The sequence below is a fragment of the Tenrec ecaudatus genome, chromosome 5 (genome assembly GCF_050624435.1).
Source record: "Tenrec ecaudatus isolate mTenEca1 chromosome 5, mTenEca1.hap1, whole genome shotgun sequence".
In the NCBI taxonomy this organism is placed as follows: domain Eukaryota; kingdom Metazoa; phylum Chordata; class Mammalia; order Afrosoricida; family Tenrecidae; genus Tenrec; species Tenrec ecaudatus.
Window position 1 is genome coordinate 2,892,310 of NC_134534.1, and position 19,681 is coordinate 2,911,990.

Here is a 19,681-nt window from a genome sequence, read left to right on the forward strand (position 1 = left end):
TCTTGCTTTCTGATGGTCAGACCAGGGTGCAGCTGCCTTAGCCAGTTCCCTGCTTCAGCTGGCAAGGCTCAGTTCCTGCAAGACATCCCTGAGGAGAAGCCACATGGACCAACCCCGATGCAGCCCTGGGTGCTGGAGCAGCCGTGTGGAGACCTCTGCCAGCGCTGAGATGCTTACACACTCACTGACTCAGCTTTCCTCCTGCAGTCGGCATCATTGCATCTGTTTTGTGAGATGGAGGAGGACTTTGTGGATTGGTGTTGGACATATGGGTTAATGGGTCAATGTTGGGCTTGTGGGCTTGGGCAGCACTGGGTTGGGATGTTTTCTTGATGCACACTTAACCTTTATATAAAACTCTCTCTTATACACAAGTTTCTGTGGATTTGTTTCTCAAAAGTACCCAGACTAACACAACTTTCAATGTGCTTCTCCATCACCACCATTCAAATCCACTTACTCTTCAGCTCCCACCCTTATTCAGTGTCAGACTCTCACGTGCGTATGCGGCAATTGAAAATATCATGCCTGTGGGTCAGGCACACCTCAGTCCTCAATGGCACCCCTGATTTCAGTACACCGAAGAGGTCCCGTGCAGCAGATTTACCCAAATGCAACTTGCTTTTTGACATCATTGTGCATTTTTTCCTCTCGTGTGCGCGCGCAGTATTGCATTCTCCGTCCCCGTACTTTTACTGTTCTCTGTCTCTGTCTTTACAGAGCACTTTATGGAAAGGCCTTGTTTGGTACCCGTCTTGGGTAGATGGGGTCTACCGTCGTGGCGTGTGTCTCCTGCTTCTCCCATGGGTTTTGACTGTGGGTCCAAGCAAGACAAAGCCCTGGAGTCTCCCCAGGGTCCCTTCTCGTGCGGGCGCTCACCCATGATATGGAGCGAGCTTATCCCCAGCTGACTTCCGCCAGGCAGCACCCAGGTGCTCCCACAGACAGGTGGACGAGGTTCCTCAGGCATTATGGGATGGACCTGCCCTTTTCACCTGTCCCCAGAATTCACCCTGTGGACTCTGCTGCTGTCCTACGTCACAGCCCCTGCTCCGTCCTCAGATGCTTGCTGACGTGCTCGAAAACAAAACTCCAAACTCCCTGCTATTGCGTCGGCGTGGCTGTGCTGAACATGCTCTGTACGATCCGTAGTCTGTATCACCTCTGTCCTCGGTGCGTACCGACACTTGACTATGGTCTGGCCCATGGCTTGTGCTAGGAGCCCTGGTGGTGTAGTGGTTACACTTTAGACTGCACATCTCATGGTCCGCAGTTTGACACCACCCTCAGCTCTGCGAGAGAAAGTTCCAGTCTCGGTGCCCACAGGAGGGGGTTGCAATGAGTCAGCACTGACTCCGTGGTAGTGTGTGGTTTCTTGGTCTACATCTTTAAAAAAAAAAACATTTTATTAGGGGCTCATACAACCCTTATCAGAATCCATACATACATCAATTGTGTAAAGCACATTTGTACATTCATTGCCCTCATCATTCTCAGAACATTTGCTCTCCACTTAAACCCTTGGCATCAGGTCCTCTTTTTCCCCTCCCTCTCCGCTCCCCCCTCCCCGCTCCCTCCTTATCCCTTGATAATTTATAGATTATTATTTTGTCATCTTGCCCTGTCTGACGTCTCCCTTCACCCCCTTTTCTGTTGTCCATCCCCCAGGGAGGGGGTCACATGCAGATCCCTGTAATCGGTTGCCTCTTTCCAACCCACCCTCCCTCTACCCTTCCAGTGTCACCACTCACACCCCTGGTCCTGAAGGTATCATCCACCCTGGATTCCCTGTGCCTCCGGCTCCTATCTGCACCAGGGTACATCCATCCTCTGGTCTAGCCAGACTTGCAAGGTAGAATTTGGATCATGATAGTGGGGGTGGGGGTGGGGGCAGGAAGGGAAGCATTTAGGAACTGGAGGTAAGCTGTATTCTTCTCAGTGCTACATCATACCCTGACTGACTCATCTCCTCCCCTAGACCCCTCTGCAAGGGGATCGATCTCCAGTGGCCGACAAATGGGCTTTGGGTCTTGGTGTACATCTTGTGCTGGTGGATCCTCTATGAGAATGTGAAAAGGACTTGTATCCCCTGCAGTTGATGGGGACAGTGTCCCATACATGACAATTAGGCCAGGCTGGTTGACAGCTTGTTAAATTATTTTATATCTGTTTTGGCTCTACTCAATCTTTCAATTAGCGTGAGGGGTGGCAGAGCCTACACCTGCAGAGAGGTTAGGCACCATTAGTGCCCACTTTGTCCCCTGCTTCTCTTTAAATGGTTTAAACTAGCGCACACATTTGGTATTGTTGTGATATTGTTGCATCTTCTTGATGGGTTGATTTTTAAAATTATTATTATGAAATGTCCCCACATATTCCTTTGTTTACACTGAAATCTCCTTTGCCTGAAATCTCCTTTGCTTGCTGTCACCTCAGGGCCGGGACATGACCAGGCAGTGTCCCCTTCTGTTGCGCACGGGGTTGCTGTGCGTAGGAACCGACTGGACCGGAGCTGCCAACAGCGAGAGCCTTGCATCTCTCATGCTGGTTTCTGGTGCTTGTACGGTGTTGCGCTCTCTCCGCCCACACTGTCAACATTTCCCGTCTCCGTCTCCGCTTTGAACGAGTGCCCCAGTACAGGTCCTGTTTGTCGCCTGTCTTGGGTAGACAGGGGGCTGCCACTTGGCATTCCTTTCTTGCTCGTCTCCTCTGTTCCCCTTCCCCCTTCACTTGAGGGAACCACATATTTTTAATGCGTTGGACCTGACCTTGTCTGTAGACTCTCTCAGCCTCATCTCTGTAACCCTCGTCCGGGGAGTACAAGGCGTGTCTGTGTGGCCGTCTTCTCCGTGCCCTGGGAGCACGTGCCGCAGAAGCTTCCTTTGGCTGCCCTGCAGCATTGCCTCAGCCACACCGGTCTCTGTGGAGCGGGCTGCGGGTGTCGGGGAGCGCCAGTGGGAAACATGTCAGCATCCGCTGCCAGTGTTGGGAAGGTGGGACCGGGCTCTGGTCTGCAGGGTTGGGGTCTGACACAGGAAAGAGTCTGGGGTTTTCTTTGTGGTTCACCTGCTAGTTTTTCTACCATGAGTAACATACTCTGCTCACCACCCACACTTCTTAGGCAAACAGCTGCATGCTCCATGTTTTTGCAAACGGGGCACCCTCCCCACCCCACGCCACTTTCTTGTGTGCATTATTTACAGGGAACACAAAAGACAAAAACCAAACAAAACCCCCCAGCGATAGTTCTTCTTTGACAGCTGAGTAAATGTGAGCGGTTGGGGCGGAAACAGCTGTTGATTCCTATGCACAGCGACCTTACAGGGCAGAGCCGAAGTGCCCGTAGAGCCTCCGCGCTGTGATCCTTACCCAGCGCGCAGACCACCAGCTGGTCCCCGCCAGAGGCAGGCCTTTCTACTCCGGAACGGCGACGTTCAGTCCCGGGACCCCACAGGGCAGTCCTGCCCAGTCGTGAAGCGTCATTATGAGTCAGCACCGACGCAAAGCAATGAGGCTTTTAAATTAACCCTCAGGGATGCTGCCTGTCACTTCTCCCACGGGCAGCCTGGAGGATTCAAACTGCTCGCCTTTGGGCCAGCAGCTGCATGCTTAACCACTGCGCCACCAGTGGTACTGGGAATGACAGGTGGATCCATGTCTGCCTTCTGTTTTAACCGGGCTTCCTCGTGCACGCACTGGGCTGGGGTAACTCGGCCGAGTAACTTGCTGGACCCTCGAGCATCGGGTGCACTTCGACTAGTGGTGTGGCTCTGGCAGGAGCCCTCTGGGAGAGCTGTCACCACCCCTGCAGAGGGTCTCACTTCCCTAACCAGTCCCTGTGTGCTTAACTCCCTCTGGTTGCTTTTCTGCCCTGAAGAGTGTGCTGCTGAGACGGCAGTCCCGCTGTAGCCGTCCACCCATTAACCCACGCACTGAGCCCTGCCGCGTCCCTGCCTTACTGTTGATGTGTGTTTGTGTGTGTGTGTGTGTGTGTGTCCACCCACTTCAGGGGGCACTCAGCCTCACTCCCAGGACCCTTACCTGCTCTGTTGAGACACTTTGAGGGCAGCCACGGGTATCCTGGCTCCCGGGTACTCAGTGCTGTTTCGTTCTTCAACTTTGTATTGTGAGTTGGGTGACGGTGTAGAGAACAGATGATCAGTTTCCCATTTTGCCTCTTTTCATTGCTTGCGATCCCCTCAGTGGGGGCAAGAGTTTTGTTTTTAGTCAAAAGAAAACCCTGGTGGCGGAGTGGCTACCCGTTGGGCTGCCGACGGCGAGCTCCGTGGTGTGGAACCACCAGCCCCTCCGGGGGGGAAAGATGACGTTTTCTGTTCCTGAAAAGGTTTGCAGCCCTAGAAACTTGTGGGCAGTTCTCTGTCCAGTGGCGTCGCTGTGAGGTGGAATCGGCTCGATGGCAGGGAGGCTTTGGTGGATTTGTTTTGTTCCTGTGACTTGCATCTAATGAGCCCTGCCTGGTCCTTGTGTAGAGAAGAAAGACGTGACTCAGAGCCTGGAGAACTACACGTCCAAGTGTCCTGGGACCATGGAGCCCCTCACGCTGCCCGATGGCCTCACCCTGCCCCCCGTGCCCTTCACCAAGCTGCCCATTGTCAGGTGAGCCAGGCTGTGCCTGCCTGGGACACATGGACGGCTAGCCCTGGGGCACGGCTGTTGTCTGAGGGTTGGCAGTTCTAACCTGGTGGTCTACTCCCTTGGGAACCCCACGTGCAGGCAGCCCCACCCTGTAATGGGAGTCAGAATGGACCCGTGGGCCCGCAGCAAGGACCGTTGCTGGGGATCCTGACTGTGGCTTCAGAATGGGGGATTGGAGCCTCCACAGGCCACCCTGCCCTCCCCTGCCCCCTGGTGTCTGCCACGTGACCCTAGGCGCTCACCTGTGTCCCCTCCATCTGAAACAACAGGCATGTGAAGCTGCTGAATCTCCCCGCCAGCCTCCGGCCACAGAGAATGAAAAGCCTGCTGGGCCAGAGCGTGTCAGCCAAGAGCCCCTTCATCTACTCGCCGATCATCGCGCACAGCCGGGCAGAGGAGCGGGGCAAGAAGATAGGTAAGACCCCTCCCGCCGCTGCTCAGAGGGTTCTTCCACCCACAGTTCAGAGGCTGCTGCAGACCCTGGCGGCTTGCCCAAAGGCATGTGCCAACGTGCAGAGAGAGGGAGGAGCGCACGTCCACACCGGCTCCTCGCTCACCAACCTGGTGAGGTTCCAAAGGCCACGTGAAAACCAGCAGGAACGTCACCATGCAAGACGACCATTGGGCAGGGTTCACAAAGTGCAGGACGCCGAGGACACCTTTCCAACAGCCACCCCCATCATCACATAGCTGCCACTCCACCCAGAAGCAAGGCCAGCCACGCCCGTCCCCCTGGGAGCCCCCAGCCACCTCTCCTTGGACCTGTGCTATTGCTGGACTCTGGCCACGTGCAGAGCCGTCGGCAGTGGGGCTTCTCCTTGTGTAAATGCAGCTGTCAGTGGGAGGTCTGTAATTGGACACACTCCCATGTTCCTTGGGGTTCTAGAGGCTCGCTCAGCCCACAGCAGGGTGACAGGCTGCAGTGGCTGCCCAGTTGTCCAGGAGAGACAGACTGTGGGCTCAGCTCAGGACAGCCTGGTGGGCATGGCCAGGGCACTGCTTCTCTCGAGAGTGGTCCTCTTGCTCCACAGTGTGCAGGTGCCCAATGCCCGGTGCCAAATGAGGAGCGAGGACAGGCAGAGGGAGAAGACCCCAACCTGTGTGTGCCCCGTTCTCAGTCCTGGGTTTGTCTAAGTCAGTGGTTCTCAACCTTTCTAACGCCAAGACCCTTTCATATAGTTTCTCATGTTGTGGTGAACCCTGCACAACCATAAAATTACTTTCGTTGCTACTTCATCACTGTCATTTTGCTACTGTTATGAATCGGGCAGCCCCTGTGAAAGGGTCTTTCGACCCACAGGTTGAGAACCGCTGGATTAAGTGCCAAGCTTTCCTGACCTGCTCACCTCCATCCTGGGGGCAGGCTTGCCCACTCTGCTTCTGGGGTCCTCCCTAGGACCCTGACTGGGAGACACCTCCCCCGATCCCCCCCCCCATATTTGAATCTAAAATGGCGTTTACAGGGGTCATGTGATGCAAAGGCCAGCTGTGATGGCCACCTCCCTCCTGGGAGAGCCCGAGGAGCACCCCTTCTGTCAGTGCCCTCCCCGCTGCCGGCTGAGCCCCTTCCCCCAGCGTGGGAGTGGAGGTGGGGGCGTCTCCTTCAGGGCCCACTGCGCCATGTGTGGGGCCCCGTCCAGAAAAACAGCGGAACTTTCAAGACAAGCTCGGCAGAATGTTGGCCGCAGGGTCACATGGCCTCCTGTGCCTGCCTTTGGGGCCTCCTGGCCTCTGCTCCGTGCTCTGCCCACATGACCCCTCACCTGTCCCCCCATGACACGATGCCCCCTTTCCCCTACTCTGAGGACCCTGCCCCTGGATGGAGACAGAGACCAGTGGGCAATGCAGGCTTCCTGCTGAGCAGTCACAGAAGCTCTGTCCCCCTCACCCCACCCCCCGCCACGTGTGTGCCGTGTGATGGACACCCACAGGCCCTGGCACCTGGCTTGGCAGCGTGCCCCTCAGTGTGTGAGCACTGCCTACAGGCTCAGGAGCCTGTTGCTTCCCATCCATGGAGGGATGTCTTATGCATGGTTGTGGGGGCTGTCCTTGCAGCTGTCCTGCCAGGGCGTCAAGTGAAGCCAGGGGAGCAGGTGCAGTCCCGGCTGACCGTGGCTTCTCTCTCTCTCTCTCTCGCTTAGACTTCCAGTGGGTGCAGGGCGACGTCTGTGAGGTCCAGCTGATGGTCTACAACCCCATGCCCTTTGAGCTCCGAGTTGAGAACATGGTATGTGTCACCGGCCTTCTGACCCACTGGCGACTTGAGGGCTGCATAGAGCGCCACGTGCCCGTCCATTCTCATGCACACTTGCACTGTGGCCGTGACCATGCCTTGTCGCTCCTGGCCGTGGAGGACTCCTGCCACGCAGTGCTCAGCCAGCTGGTGAGCGGCAAAATTTCCGACTGAACCCCGACACCAAGGAAGCTGACTCCAAGCTGCCCGCTTTCTCCCCTGGGGCTGTCAGTCAGTGGCTTTGGACCACTGACATTTTGGCTAGCTTAACCCACGGCACCACCAGGGTGCCTTGGCTAGAGGACTTCGAGATGAGTGAGGGCTGCTCAGTGTCTGCTCCCAGGAAAGCCAGCACCTTTCTATGGCTGCGAGAAATGGGGTGCGGGGGGAGGAGGGGGGCTGGCTGCGGTGCAAGCACAGAGGGCAGGTAGACTGTGTGACTCTGGCCCGGGTCCCGGTGGGTCATTCCTTACAGATTCACTGCCTGGGAGCGCCCTCCGCTCAGAACTGCCCTCCCTGAGCCCAGCAGAGCTGCCACCCAGCAGGTGGGGCCCTTTCCTAATGCCCAGTCCTGCCCAGCTACTCCTCAGCTTGGCCCAGGATGGCGCCCGGTCTCCCATCGGTTTTTACGGCTTGTGTGCTGAGTAAGCAGCAGGCTGCACCTGCCCACCACCCCCACCCCGACGGTGTGTGGATTGCCCCAGCACCACTCCCCCCTCCCAAGAGGGGGTGGAGAAGCCTTCAGAACAGTGCTGGTCTCCCTGTGCGTGTCTGGAAGTGCTCCTGTATTCCTTTAAGGAGCCCTGGTGACACCGTGGGTTAGGCATCACCAGGCTTAGCCTTCAATTCAGTGGTTCAAACCCGCTCCTTGGGAGAGAGACGAGGCTGCTCCCGTGAAAATGTCACTTTGAAAGCCTTGCAGGGATTCATCCCTCCCTTTCTGCCTCCCAGCGTCTCCACACACGTGTTTATTGCCTGGGGGATCTCCTAGGGCCAGTCTCAGGAGTGTGTACCCTGTGCGGCTGCTCACTTCACAGGCCTGTCTGCCCTCAGGGGGATGAACCACAGGGTGGGGTTCATTTTGTCCCAGGCAGGAGGGTGTCTGGGTGCTGTCCTCTCGGGGTCCCCCAGCGCCCACTCCATGGGCCAACCTGGCTTTGGGGTGCTGCACGGCTCTGCAGCATGCCCTCCTGGGTTAGCCCTGCTTGCTCTGTGTGTGGCTTTCCCACATGGAGGGGAGAGATGGTGAGCGAGCTGCTGCCGCGCTGAGCAAATAGAAGCACGGTGGATCGTGAAGGAACCGTCACCAGCTCCGATCTCCAAGTACTGGTTCATCTCAAGGCAGCATGCACCAGGCCTCCCTGTCTATAGGACCCTCCCCTGCACCCACCGCCTGGCTCGGCCCAGGCCCTCCTAGCGCTTCCTGCTCCTCTGCTGAAATGGGGAGCAGTCTCCTGACGTGACCCCCCTGTATCATGTGCCCATGTCTCTTTCCTGCACGCTGTGTTCCCCTAAAAGGAGCTTTGGTCTTCATCTGGTCTTAAAGTAACACACAGTCAAAACCAGCCCCACGCCATGCTGCCATCCGGTCGATCCTAGAGCCTGTGGAGGCCCCGCCTGCCCACTTCTCAGTCTGTGCCCTTCTTGCCGTAGGGGCTGCTCACCAGTGGAGTGGAGTTCGAGTCCCTCCCCGCGGCGCTGTCCCTGCCGGCCGAGTCTGGTCTCTACCCAGTGACGCTTGTCGGGGTCCCTCAGACCACGGGGACCATCACCATCAGCGGTAAGGAGTGTCTGTGCGGCCCAGTTCCCTTGGGTGCTGGTCCTGTCCCCACGGGGCTGCCCGCCTGAGCTCACCAGATGAGGGGCCTGCTGTTGGAGGTGACGGGGGTCATCTTGCATCTGGCCCTGTCACTCCCTCCTGGAATCCTTCTGCCACTGCCTTGACTCATGCTCTGAGGGGCTCCCAGCACCTCAAGGTCTGGGTCTATGTCCCTCCTTCTCAGCCACACCCCTGCAACTCACAGACTTGGGGTCCTGCCTGGAGCTGCTGCCTCAGCAAAGCTGACTGGTGTCAGCACCAGGCCTAGGTGTGGGTCTGGGCCTGCCCAGGGCCTCCAGTCTCTGTGATACGGACCCTTGGATGTCCTGCTGGATTCGTGTCCCCGGGAAGCCCCCTCTTTTCCTTCTCTCCCAATTCTCCTGCCCCTCCCTCCTCGCCTTTGCCCTTGACCCTCATCCAGCTGCTCTCCTCTGTCTTTGAGGACCTGCCCAGCCTCCAGAGTCCAGCACCATCGCTGTGCCCGACTCGCGGAGCCATGACCTGTCCAGACCCCTTTCCTGATTGTCAGCTGTGCCCCAACCCTCTCTGGATGTCACATAGGCACCTCACACATGGCACCCCACCATCTCTAGGTGCCTCTCTGGTCTGGAGTGCCCCTCTTCAATGGGCCATATCTCAGAGAAGGCCATTGACTTGGGGACTTGGGAGTCACCGAGCCTCTCTCCCATGTTGCCACTGCCCTTCCTTTGGTCTCCTGCGGTCTCTGCATGGCTTCCCAGCAGCTCACCACCACGCCCACTCTGCACCCACCCTGCTGCCCGGCAGTGCACGACTCTTTTTGCTTAGAATCTTTTCTCCCGATAGTGCCCATGGCCCTCCCCGTCCCTATAAAGTCTGTTCTCCTAAGATCTGGTCAATTCTGGAATGCCCCATCCTTCCTGGACCTGCCTTATACTTGACCTTCTATCTGGAACTGCCCCAAGCATGCTCATTCCCAGCGGTCACCTCCACCTCGGGGCCCTTGTCCTCCCACTGAGGCGCCCATGCCCAAACCTCCTCCAACCACGTCCCTCGCCTGCTGGCCTCGCTGGCCCTGACCAGTGGGGCCCTCCGTGCTGAGCCCAGGGTGAGATCTGATGCTTGGTGCTGGGTGTGGTATGGCCAGAGGGGGACACAGGCCTGTCCCCCGTGAGACAGAGGCCATGCCCTCATAGCCAGTGGTGTGTATATCCTTGGAGATGGAGCCCAGAGCAGAGTTGTCCCCAACTCCCTGGATGGGGAGTGGTGTCACGGGGCTCCTTAGAGACCTTCAAGGGCGATGAGGAATCAGGACCACTGCTCCAGTAAGGTGCTGTTGTTGTTCAGTGTCTTTGGGTCTGTTCCGACCCCTAACACTACCCACTCCACCACCACCACCCCCGCCCTGGGGTGACAGAACAAAACTTGCCCCGTCCTGGGCCATCCACACTGGTGTCCCTGTGTGCATGCGTGCTGCTGTAGCCCCCGTGCCAGCCCACCTGCTGAGGGCTCCCTGCCTTCCCCGGCCCTCTGCCAAGCGTGACAACAGCCTTCTCGTGTGTCTGGAGCCTCGGCTTCCGCCCTTCTAAGGAACATCCCGACTGTACTTCTCTTCCGAGAGATTTGTTTGTTCTTCTGGAAGCCTGTGATCCTTTTAGTTCTGTGAGCTGTGCACCTGTGAGAAGCTGAACTGACCAAAGTGGTATGATGGACATGCTTACCAAGACAAAAAACAAACAAACAAACAAACAAACAAAAAACCACGAGGAAAGAAAAAACAAGAGTAGCTGCTGAGGCTGCTCAATGGAATGTTCCAGGACTCAGAGGTTTCGCATCACCATGGCATGGGCAGCCCAGTTAATGGCCCAGTGATGTGTGCCTGCCACTTTTCTACCTCCAGCTTGGTGAGTAGGGGCCTGGGGCCTTAAAAGCCTTTGAGCGGCCATCCAGGGCCCAACCGTCGGAGACACTGAGGATGGAGGAGAGTCAGACGAGGAGGTGGAGGTGGAGTGGCGTGTGGCTGGTTGTCTCCCTGAACTCGCGCCTCCGCTGCCACGAGACCAGAGGAACTAGGTGGTGCCGAGTGTCCTTAAATGCAGGGAAGAAAGGTTATTTCTCCCGAATGCGGAACTTCCTGGAACCGTGCATGGAGGGCGCGTGAACACCTGTACGGGTTGCCCTGAGCTCATCTTGAAACTCAGAGCACCTCTCAGAATGCCACAGAGTCGGAAAACACGCCTTCTGCTAGGAGCAACTTGCCCTTTATTCAAAACAAAGAAGAACAAGAGAAAGAAACAGAGCTTTCTGGGATCAAGTGTAAAATGAGTGCATGTGGGGTGGGGACTGCATGACAGGGAGGCCGGAGTCCTGGTCGGAAGTGGTATATGGCCACGGGCTGGTCCCAGCTGATACCCAGCCACCACCCCAGGGGGCGTCTTTGAAGAGACATCCTTTCCACTGAAGGGAAAGTGGGTGCTGTGAGGCGGGGTGTAGGATGGCCTCCCGAGATGGCTGCTTCTCGGGTGCCCACACTGCCCTGTGATCCAAAGGCCTGACGCTGCCCCCCTCGGCACTTAGCCCCTGGCATGGCTTGGCCTCACCGCACCGTGAGCGGTGCTTTGAATGACTGTCTTTGGAAATCTCAAGAGCTAAAACAACTGCAAGAGCTTCTTTGACTGGCAGACTTGTGTTTTCCTCCCATCAAAACGCTGGGAAACCGTGCATCTTCAGTGACAGTGCTTGTCCACGTGGACTGGAGCTGCCCTGCCACGGAGGCCTACACAGACCCGCAGCCCCTGGCTGTGGACCTCCCCCTCTCAGCAGGGGTCCCAGAGGCCTTTCCCCAGGGTGGGTGCATTCTGGGCTGCCCTGGCGGGTGTGCTCGCCGGCCTCCTGACTCGTGACTCGGTGCCTTTGAGATGCCCTGTGGAGATGGGCCGAGCTCCTACAGACGAGGCTGTGGCTCACACAGAGTCCCCCACTGGTGCAGTGGAGGGGGCCACAGGATGCAATCAGGGTCTCCAGGGGGAGTGAGGGTGGAGCTGCGACTGGCCCAGCTGGGATCCGCTCTTGGGTCCTTGCTCCTCTGGCCACGGCGACCCACAGTGCTGGGTCTTCGCCTTGAGCAGGGCCTCCCTTTGTGTGCAGGCTACCACACCACGGTCTTCGGCGTCTGCAGTGACTGCCTGCTGGACAGCCTCCCTGGCGTTAAGACCAGCGGCTCCACGGTCGAGGTCATTCCCGCGCTGCCCCGGCTGCAGATCAGCACGTCATTGCCCAGGTACCAGCCCTCCGAGGGCAAACCTTGGCCCCTGCGGCTGAGTCAGAGGCTGTAAATCTTTATGGGTGTCTGGCCTCAACTTTCTCCTGCCCAGTGGCTGGGGACTTAGAACCGCCAACCCTGCTTCAGCACCACACTGATTAACTCCTTGTGGCACCACTAAATGATGGTTGTGTGTGTTGTTGTTGCTAGGTGCCAGCAAGTCGATTCAGACTCACAGAATGAGACCCTGCTAGCTGTGAGCCATCCTCACGATCTGTGCTTAAGCCCGTTGTTGCAGCCACTGTGTCAGTCGGTCTCCTCGGGGGTCTTCCTCGTTTTGCAGCCCCTCCACTCTACTCAGCAGGATGTCCTCCAGGGACTGGTCTCTCTGGACCACATGTCCAGAGCATGTGAGAGGAAGCCCTACCATCCTTGCCACTAAGGAGCACTCTGGCCCTACTTCCAAGACGGGCTGTGTGTCCTTTTGGCCGTCCAGCACCGCCATTCATGCCCTTCCACCGCCGCCTTGCAGCCAATTCACCGTCCAACCTTCACAGGCATGTGCGGTGATTGGAGACACCCTGGCTGGGGTCCGGTGCACCTGAGTCCTCCAAGTCTCCTCCTGGCTCTTCCACACCGTAATGTGGTCTCTGCAGCAGGTTCACCCGCATAAGGCACGAAGAGCCTGCCTGCTCTGTAATCCTGGGACCAGCCTTGTGGAAAGCGAATCCGATTGGAAGCCACGTGCAGTCTGCCTTTAGAACCATAGTTTTTGTGAGCAACGTCCAGGTCTAGGAGATGTAAGAAAAGCCCGATGTCTTAACAACAGTTATTACTATTATTTTGAGCACTGGACTGTTCTGGGCTGTTGAACCCATGCTGATTCATAGGGATCCCAGGGGGCAGGGCCGACCTGCCCCTAACACTAACACTAACCTAAGCCACCCCCACCCGAGCAGCCTGTGACTGGGAGCAGAGTGAAGCGCTTCAGGGCTTACCTGGAATGGAGCCGTGGGGTCTTAGGGAAGAGCCAACGAGCAGAGAAGCTGTAGGGAAAGCAGGTGACAGCTCTGGGGACCTTCAGGTGGGCAGCATCAGGAGCCCTGGTGGCGTAATGGTTGGGCTGGGCTGCTCACTGAAAGGTCAGTGGTTCGAGCCTTCCAGCCACTCTCCTGGGAAAGATGAGGCAGTCGGTTGTCTTATGGCCTGGGAAACCCTATGGGGGCAATTCTGCCCCACCCCTCAAAAAGCAATCCTTTTGTTTGAGGTGAATAATTCTTACCTGCCAGTGGTCTTTTTTTTTTTTGGTGTATAAGAAAGAGATTTATATACAAGAGAAATTGTATATTGAGAAAACATCTCAGTCCAGTCCAGGTCAAGTCCATGAGTCAGATATTAGCCCATATGTCCGATACCAATCTATAAAGTCCTCTTCAGACTCACAAAACACATGCAATGACACTGATTGCAGGAAGATCACAGGCCAGTGGGTGGAAAGTCTTGTGGATCCAGTGGCAGTGGAAGTGTCTCAGCATTGGTAGGTGTCTCCATATGGCTCCTCCAGCTCCAGGGCTCTGGCTCCATCAGCGTAGTTCCATGTGACTTGTCAGCAGGAATACCAAGCAGAGAGTCTGTGGCTCCCACCTCCAGTGAGCTATTTATCTCTGTAGTGCCTCTAAATGAGGTCATCAAGCTGCACCCTGATTGGCAGGCTAGACTCCACCCCTCCGCAGGTCAACACCAGATTATGTGACTGCCACACGTCCAAGACCTACCTGATGAGAATATTCTGAATACTCAAGTTATAACATCTCACTGGCATCAAATGGATTCTGAGTCACCATGACCATACAGTACAGGGTAGAAGGGCACCTTTTGAGATCCGGAGACCGTAACTCTCTGCGGGAATGGAGAGTCTCATCTTTCTTGCATGGAGAGGCTGGTGGCTTCAAACTGCTGGCCCTGTGGTTAGCAGCCCAAGCACCACCCACTCACTATGCTAGTGGAGCTGTTTGTCACAGCACAGAGGAGTCACCTGTAAAAGGTACTTGATGACGAAACTTGTTGATTTAATCTGCATGATATTCTGCCGCAGACAACGTTCATCTGAGTGACTCAGAGTCTCAGACTGATGAGGGACCTCTACCTGTCCCCTCTCCTTATTTTGCAGTCGGTCGGGATGAGGTCATGGCAAAGCAGATGTCGGCTTTAGCTGCTTCTGCACATGGCGTCCATGTCTCGCTCTCATTGCAATGGCTAGAGCATGTCAGTTGGTGTCATTTAACTGCAAAGATTTAGGGAGGTGTGACTGTGGAAGGGAGACTCTGCTTTTGTCAATAGCATTGGTGGTTATACCAAATACATGCTCAGATTTATAACCTTCCCTGTTGAAAATTATTTGGCCAGAAGGCCAACATCCAATGTGATAACACTCATCTTGTTTGTAATAATAGTAAATAGCTACCCAAACAAAAACTTACTATCGCCCAGGCGATTCCGACCCACAGTGACCCTATAAGACCGATGGGAGCTGCCCTCATGGGTTTCTGAGACTGCACCCGTTCCCTCCCTCCCACGGAGCCCACGCTAACTCACAGCAGCACGACAGGGAAGGGCAGGCCGCTCCCTTGTGTTCGCTGCATGGTAACTGTGTTCCAGAGAAGAAAGCCGTGCTTCTTCCTGAGAGTGCCCAGTGGTTTCAAACTGCAGACTTGGTGGTTTGCACGGCAACTTGTCACACACGACAACACCAGAGCACCTCCGTAAATTTTCTCTCTTACTCTGTCCTTTTGTCTGTCTCTCTGTTTGTCTTATCCCCCCCCCTATCTTTCTCTCACACTCTCCTTTACATAGATATATTGATAGATAGAACGATCTATCCAAAGATAGATAGATTTTTAAAATTAAATACTTTTCTCGGTGCCTCTTACGTCTCGTATCACAATCCATACAATCACCTATTGTGTCAAGCACATTTTTGTACATATGATGCCATCATCATTTTCAAAGCATTTTCTTTCTACTTAAGCCCTTGATATCAGCTCCTCATTTTCCCCCTCCCTCCTCGTCCCTCCCTCTCTCATGAACCCTTGATAAGTTATAGATTATTATTTTCATCTCTTACATTGTCCTCTGTCCCCCTTCACCCACTTTTCTGTTGTTTGCCCCCCTGGGAGGCTGGGGTTAGATATTGTTCCTTGTGATCGAATGCCCTTTCTCTCTCCTCCACTGTTTAGTTGCTCTTTGGGGCTTGCTTTCTTAAACAGTTAAGTCTCATCCCTCCCTCGTTCCAGATCTGCACACTCGCTGCAGCCTGCCTGCGGCGGTGATGAAACCTCTACGAACGTGACTGTCCAGCTGTACAACGGGGAGACGCAGCAGCTGGCCATCAAGCTGGAGAACATCGGCATGCAGCCGCTGGAGACGCTGGAGGTCACCTCCAGAGTCCTGACCACCAAAGGTTTGTCCTCAGGGCACTGCTTCCTGCCCCCGAGACCTACGCTGCCCCGCTCGTGGGCCTCCTTCCATTTGGGTTATTGCTGTTGCTGAGGACAGGCACTGGTGCAGCCTCCACACGAGGACAGCTCAGGGACATGGACTCAGGGCCTTGAGTTGTGCAGCCGTCCTCCTTTCCCGACTTGTCCCTCCCCAGTGCCCTCTCCATCTTCCCTGACCCAGCAGGCCACCGGGCTGGGTCCTGTGCAGACATGACACGTCTTCAAATCAGCACAATGCTCGGGCTTGTGACTAATCACGTGTACCGTCCAGGGGTCTGTCTGTTCGTGAAGTGTCATTTATTGTTATTATCGTTGTTGCCGGGGGCTGGCACACCCCCACCACACAGGCTGACTCACCTGTTTCTAACCTGCCATCCAGTGACCCTGGTGATGGCTGCCCGTCCGACTCGACTGTCTGACCTGCACTTACTCCCTGAAGGCCTCTCATTGGTGGCTGTGGTCGGTGAGGTCCCCAGGAGGGACACTTTGAGTGGCTGTGTTCAGAAACTCTCTAGCGCCCCCACTTGGGCTCAGGAGACTGCGTGTTGGCAGGGCCCAGGGAAGACACTGCACCTCTGTGGGCAGGACCCTGAGGGGCTTCCCCCCTGTTTGTTGTGCTGAGACACTGGGGAAAGCTACACTGTGAGCTAGGTGTGTGTGTGTGACAGTGTCGTCATGACATGAACAGGCATCAGCGTGCTCCCTCCCGGCGGCTCCCCATGCCCTGTCCCCTGACCTCTCCCAGCGTCTCCTCACGGAGAAACTGCTGGGTTACAAGATGGGCGTTGTCTTGCCTGGGCCTCCACTGTGTCATTGGGAGGTGACCCAGGGCGAGGGAGGGCACGGCTCTAGGTTTGGGAAGATAGCGTGCAGAGGAAAAGCGTTTCCCAAGGTTGTGAATGAGAGGACGCAACTTGGGCACTGGGGCAGGGTGGTCCAGAGCCCCTCATCCCTGCCCCCTACCTCCTCCACCCACTCCAACAGCGTACCTCCCACGGGTGTCCCCCAGAGGCCTGGGAGCTGGCACCATACCTCCTGGGTCCTGTGACCCAAGTTGGAAGTTTGCCTTCATAGCTTAGCTCTCTGACCCTGGGGTGCTGTCTCTGTGTGCCTCAGTTTCCTCATGGGTAAATACGGGGAGGGGCTGTCATGGCCTGTGAGGAGTGAAGAGAAACCCAGAGTCCCAGCCCCGCGGCGACGTCCCTGCTTTGACAAGCGTGGACCTCGGTGACGTGCAGGCTGAAATGAAGGCCGTATCGGGGTGGACCTTGGTGCGTAGTGGACCAGCGCTGGGCTGTTGACAGAAAGGCCGGAGATTCAAGCACCTGGGCCACCCGAGCGAGACCCAGTGGGCATCTCTGCTCCACCCGTGGGTCACTGTGAGTTGGAATGGAGTTGCCAGCTGGGACAGCAGCAGGCCAGGTGTGTGTCGGAGTCATGCACTGTGGGCCCCAGGTCATTCAGGTGGGAGGGGCCACCTGGGGAGTGTTCGGGTTGCAGATGGCTGTCACTTATGCACCTGCCACAGCACAGAGCAGCGCAGGCCATTTACTCAGTTATCCCTTGATGGGGGCTGTGGGTGTCCAGGCATCAACTGGGAGACTTTACAGGGAATGACACCATGATAGGAGGTGTTTGCATCGTGTAAGAGTGCATGAAAAAGGCAATATGTCATTCAGAAGCCCACAGTCTGCTTACCCCAAGCCACGGTCTTTTCAAATGCCTCAGATGCATGCAGAAGCCAGACAGTGAATCCGGAAGACAGGAGGCGAGTGAGGTTCTCGGTCACAGTGCTGGAGAGGAAATGTTAAATGTATCGCAGCCTGCCTGGCGGAGGGTCACATCTGGCTTGGAAGAAGTACACCGGGACGCTCCGTAGAAGAGAACACGGCGAGGCTTTGTCTCACGTGCTTTGGACGTGTCATCAGGAGGCACCCGTCCCCGGAGCAGGACATTGTGCTGACTGGTGAAGCAGAGGGGCGGTGACAAGGAGACGGCCCGCAGGCTTCTGCACTGTGGGTCGAGACGGCGGCGCACCAGCGGGCGTCAGCAGATTAGGGTGGGCTGTAACGCCCTTTCTTAGGTCACAGGCCTCGCGCGCTGAAGGGGATTCCTCGGGGGTGTAGCTTGCTGTGTCCGTCTGGGCAAAGTAGAGAAACCAACGTGCAGAAACTCGCGTATATGTAAGAGAGAGTTTCATATAAAGGGGAAGTGCACATTAAGAAAGCATCCCAACCAGTGCTGCCCAAGCCCACAAATCCAGCATCAGCCCATATGTCCGACACCGCTCTACAAAGTCCTCCATTCACAAAATGCACACAATGACGCCGACTGCAGGAGGAAAGCCGAGTCAGTGAGTGTGCAAGCATCTCAGCGCTGGCAGGGTCTCCACACAGCTGCTCCAGCACCCAGGGCCACATTAGGGTAGGTCCATGTGGCTTCTCCTCAGGGATGTCTTGCAGGAACTCAGCCTTGCCAGCTGAAGCAGGTCCCTGGCTAAGGCAGCTGCACCCTGGCCTGACCATCACAAAGCAAGAGACCCGAGAACCAGAAAGGCGAGGCTCACTGAGCCATTTATCCCTCCTCCCTTCAATTAACCCCACATGTGTTTATTGGCCAGGTTGGCACAATAAACTCTATCTCACCTGCATCACCTCTTATTGTGGAAGAGATGAAAGGAGTGAGGAGCCTGCAGAGAAGGAGGGATGTCAGGTTCATCAGAAAGAAGGCCTTGGAAGGGAGCAAGTTCTTTGGGTCCTGCGCTGAGAAGCTCCTTAGACCCAGGGGAAGATGGATGGCAGGGCCCATGAACTCTGCAAAGACCACTGCAAGGCCCACAGATGTTGAAAGGGCACAGAGTCCTTCTCTCCAAGAGCCAGGAGAGCAGGAGAGAGAGAGAGAGAGAGAGAGAGAGAGAGAGAGAGAGAGAGAGAGAGAGAGAGAGAGAGAGAGACAGAGAGAGAGAGAGAGAGAGAGAGAGACACTGAGACTGCCCCTAATGCCACCGACACTATGAATCTGAACTTCTAACCAACATCCGAAAATGGCCAGAGAACAAATCTGTGTTTGGTAGAACCACCGTCCCATGGTATGTCTGTTATTGTCGCCTCATGTGATGAAGACACTCTTACCTGAGAGCAAACACGGGCCAGTCAGGTAGAAAAATGCACCTTCATCTGGCATGCTGACCTTAATTAATTGGCCCTAGGGCTCGGCTGATGTTTGAACGAGCACGCTGGTACTGAAAGCTGAAATGACTACGGTTGGAAGAAATGACAGGAGATGGTATTAAACGCCCTCCGCCCCATCTCCTGCTATTTTCCAGACTTTAGCAGCTTGATGGCCAGAAAATGTTTCCTTTCTCTTAGACCACCTGGATGGTAATCACATTCCCCTTATTCCCCACAAAAGGGCTTCTTCCCGGGGCATCAGCCCACATCCCTTCCCCCAGTCCGGGCAGGTTTCCCACAGCGCTGGCCTGAGCCTGAGGTCCAACCGTGCCCTCTGCTTCTCCCTCAGTCTCTGTGGTCTTCAGGGGCGGTCCCTGTCCCTCCATATCCCACGATGTCCCCGACGGCTGGACTGTCCGGTGAGCCATCTGTCTGTTGGCTCTAGAACTTGGTGGGCGTGCTGACCTCTGCTTTTGCCATGCCAGCTGGCTTCCCATATTCACTTCCTGCTTCGGGGTTCCCCAGAGCTGTCCTTGGTCTGGAAAGCCCTCCCTGGACCGGCTTCCAGGAGCCCCTCCTGTGCCAAAGGCAGAGACAGATGGGACTGCTGATGCTGTTTGCGCCCAGGCTTGCAAGAGGCTGATGGAGTAGGATGAGGCTTGTGTGGTGGTTGAGTAGGTGCAGTAAATGCATTTGAGGGTGGACCCCTGACCTTCCTGCTTGGGTGCCCAGCTGTGCCACACCCACTCTGTGTTCTCTCCCCAGCACAGAGCGCTTTGCTCCTCTCTCTGGAAAGACTGCAGCTTCCCCTGGGTGGTCTACATGCTGCCCTTGCCTTCCTCCTGCCAGCCCCCCCACCTCTCCTCACAGCCCCCCGGCGGTGGACAGGTTTCACAGGGACACCTGTGCACTCACATGGGCTCCACATGAGCATGTTCCTGTGTTTGTTCCAAGGAGCCCCAGTGGCGCAGCGGGTAAAGCCTCCACCTGCTAATCATACTGTTGGCGCTACAAACGCCAACTGAACCCACCAGCGGCCGCTCTGTAGGAGGGAGTTGGTGCAAT

General features: G+C 56.2%; 1 protein-coding gene across 2 annotated transcripts in view; it reads left to right on the forward strand.

The window, feature by feature from the left end:
• TRAPPC9 (trafficking protein particle complex subunit 9) overlaps positions 1–19,681 on the forward strand; it is a 292,390-nt gene that overhangs the window by 55,345 nt on the left and 217,364 nt on the right. For both annotated transcript variants that reach the window (XM_075549225.1, XM_075549226.1), the window contains 6 exons: positions 4,491–4,617; positions 4,926–5,071; positions 6,798–6,883; positions 8,543–8,669; positions 11,835–11,967; positions 15,243–15,409. In XM_075549225.1, coding sequence (XP_075405340.1) covers positions 4,491–4,617; positions 4,926–5,071; positions 6,798–6,883; positions 8,543–8,669; positions 11,835–11,967; positions 15,243–15,409 — 786 coding nt within the window. The remainder of the gene's footprint in view (positions 1–4,490; positions 4,618–4,925; positions 5,072–6,797; positions 6,884–8,542; positions 8,670–11,834; positions 11,968–15,242; positions 15,410–19,681) is intronic.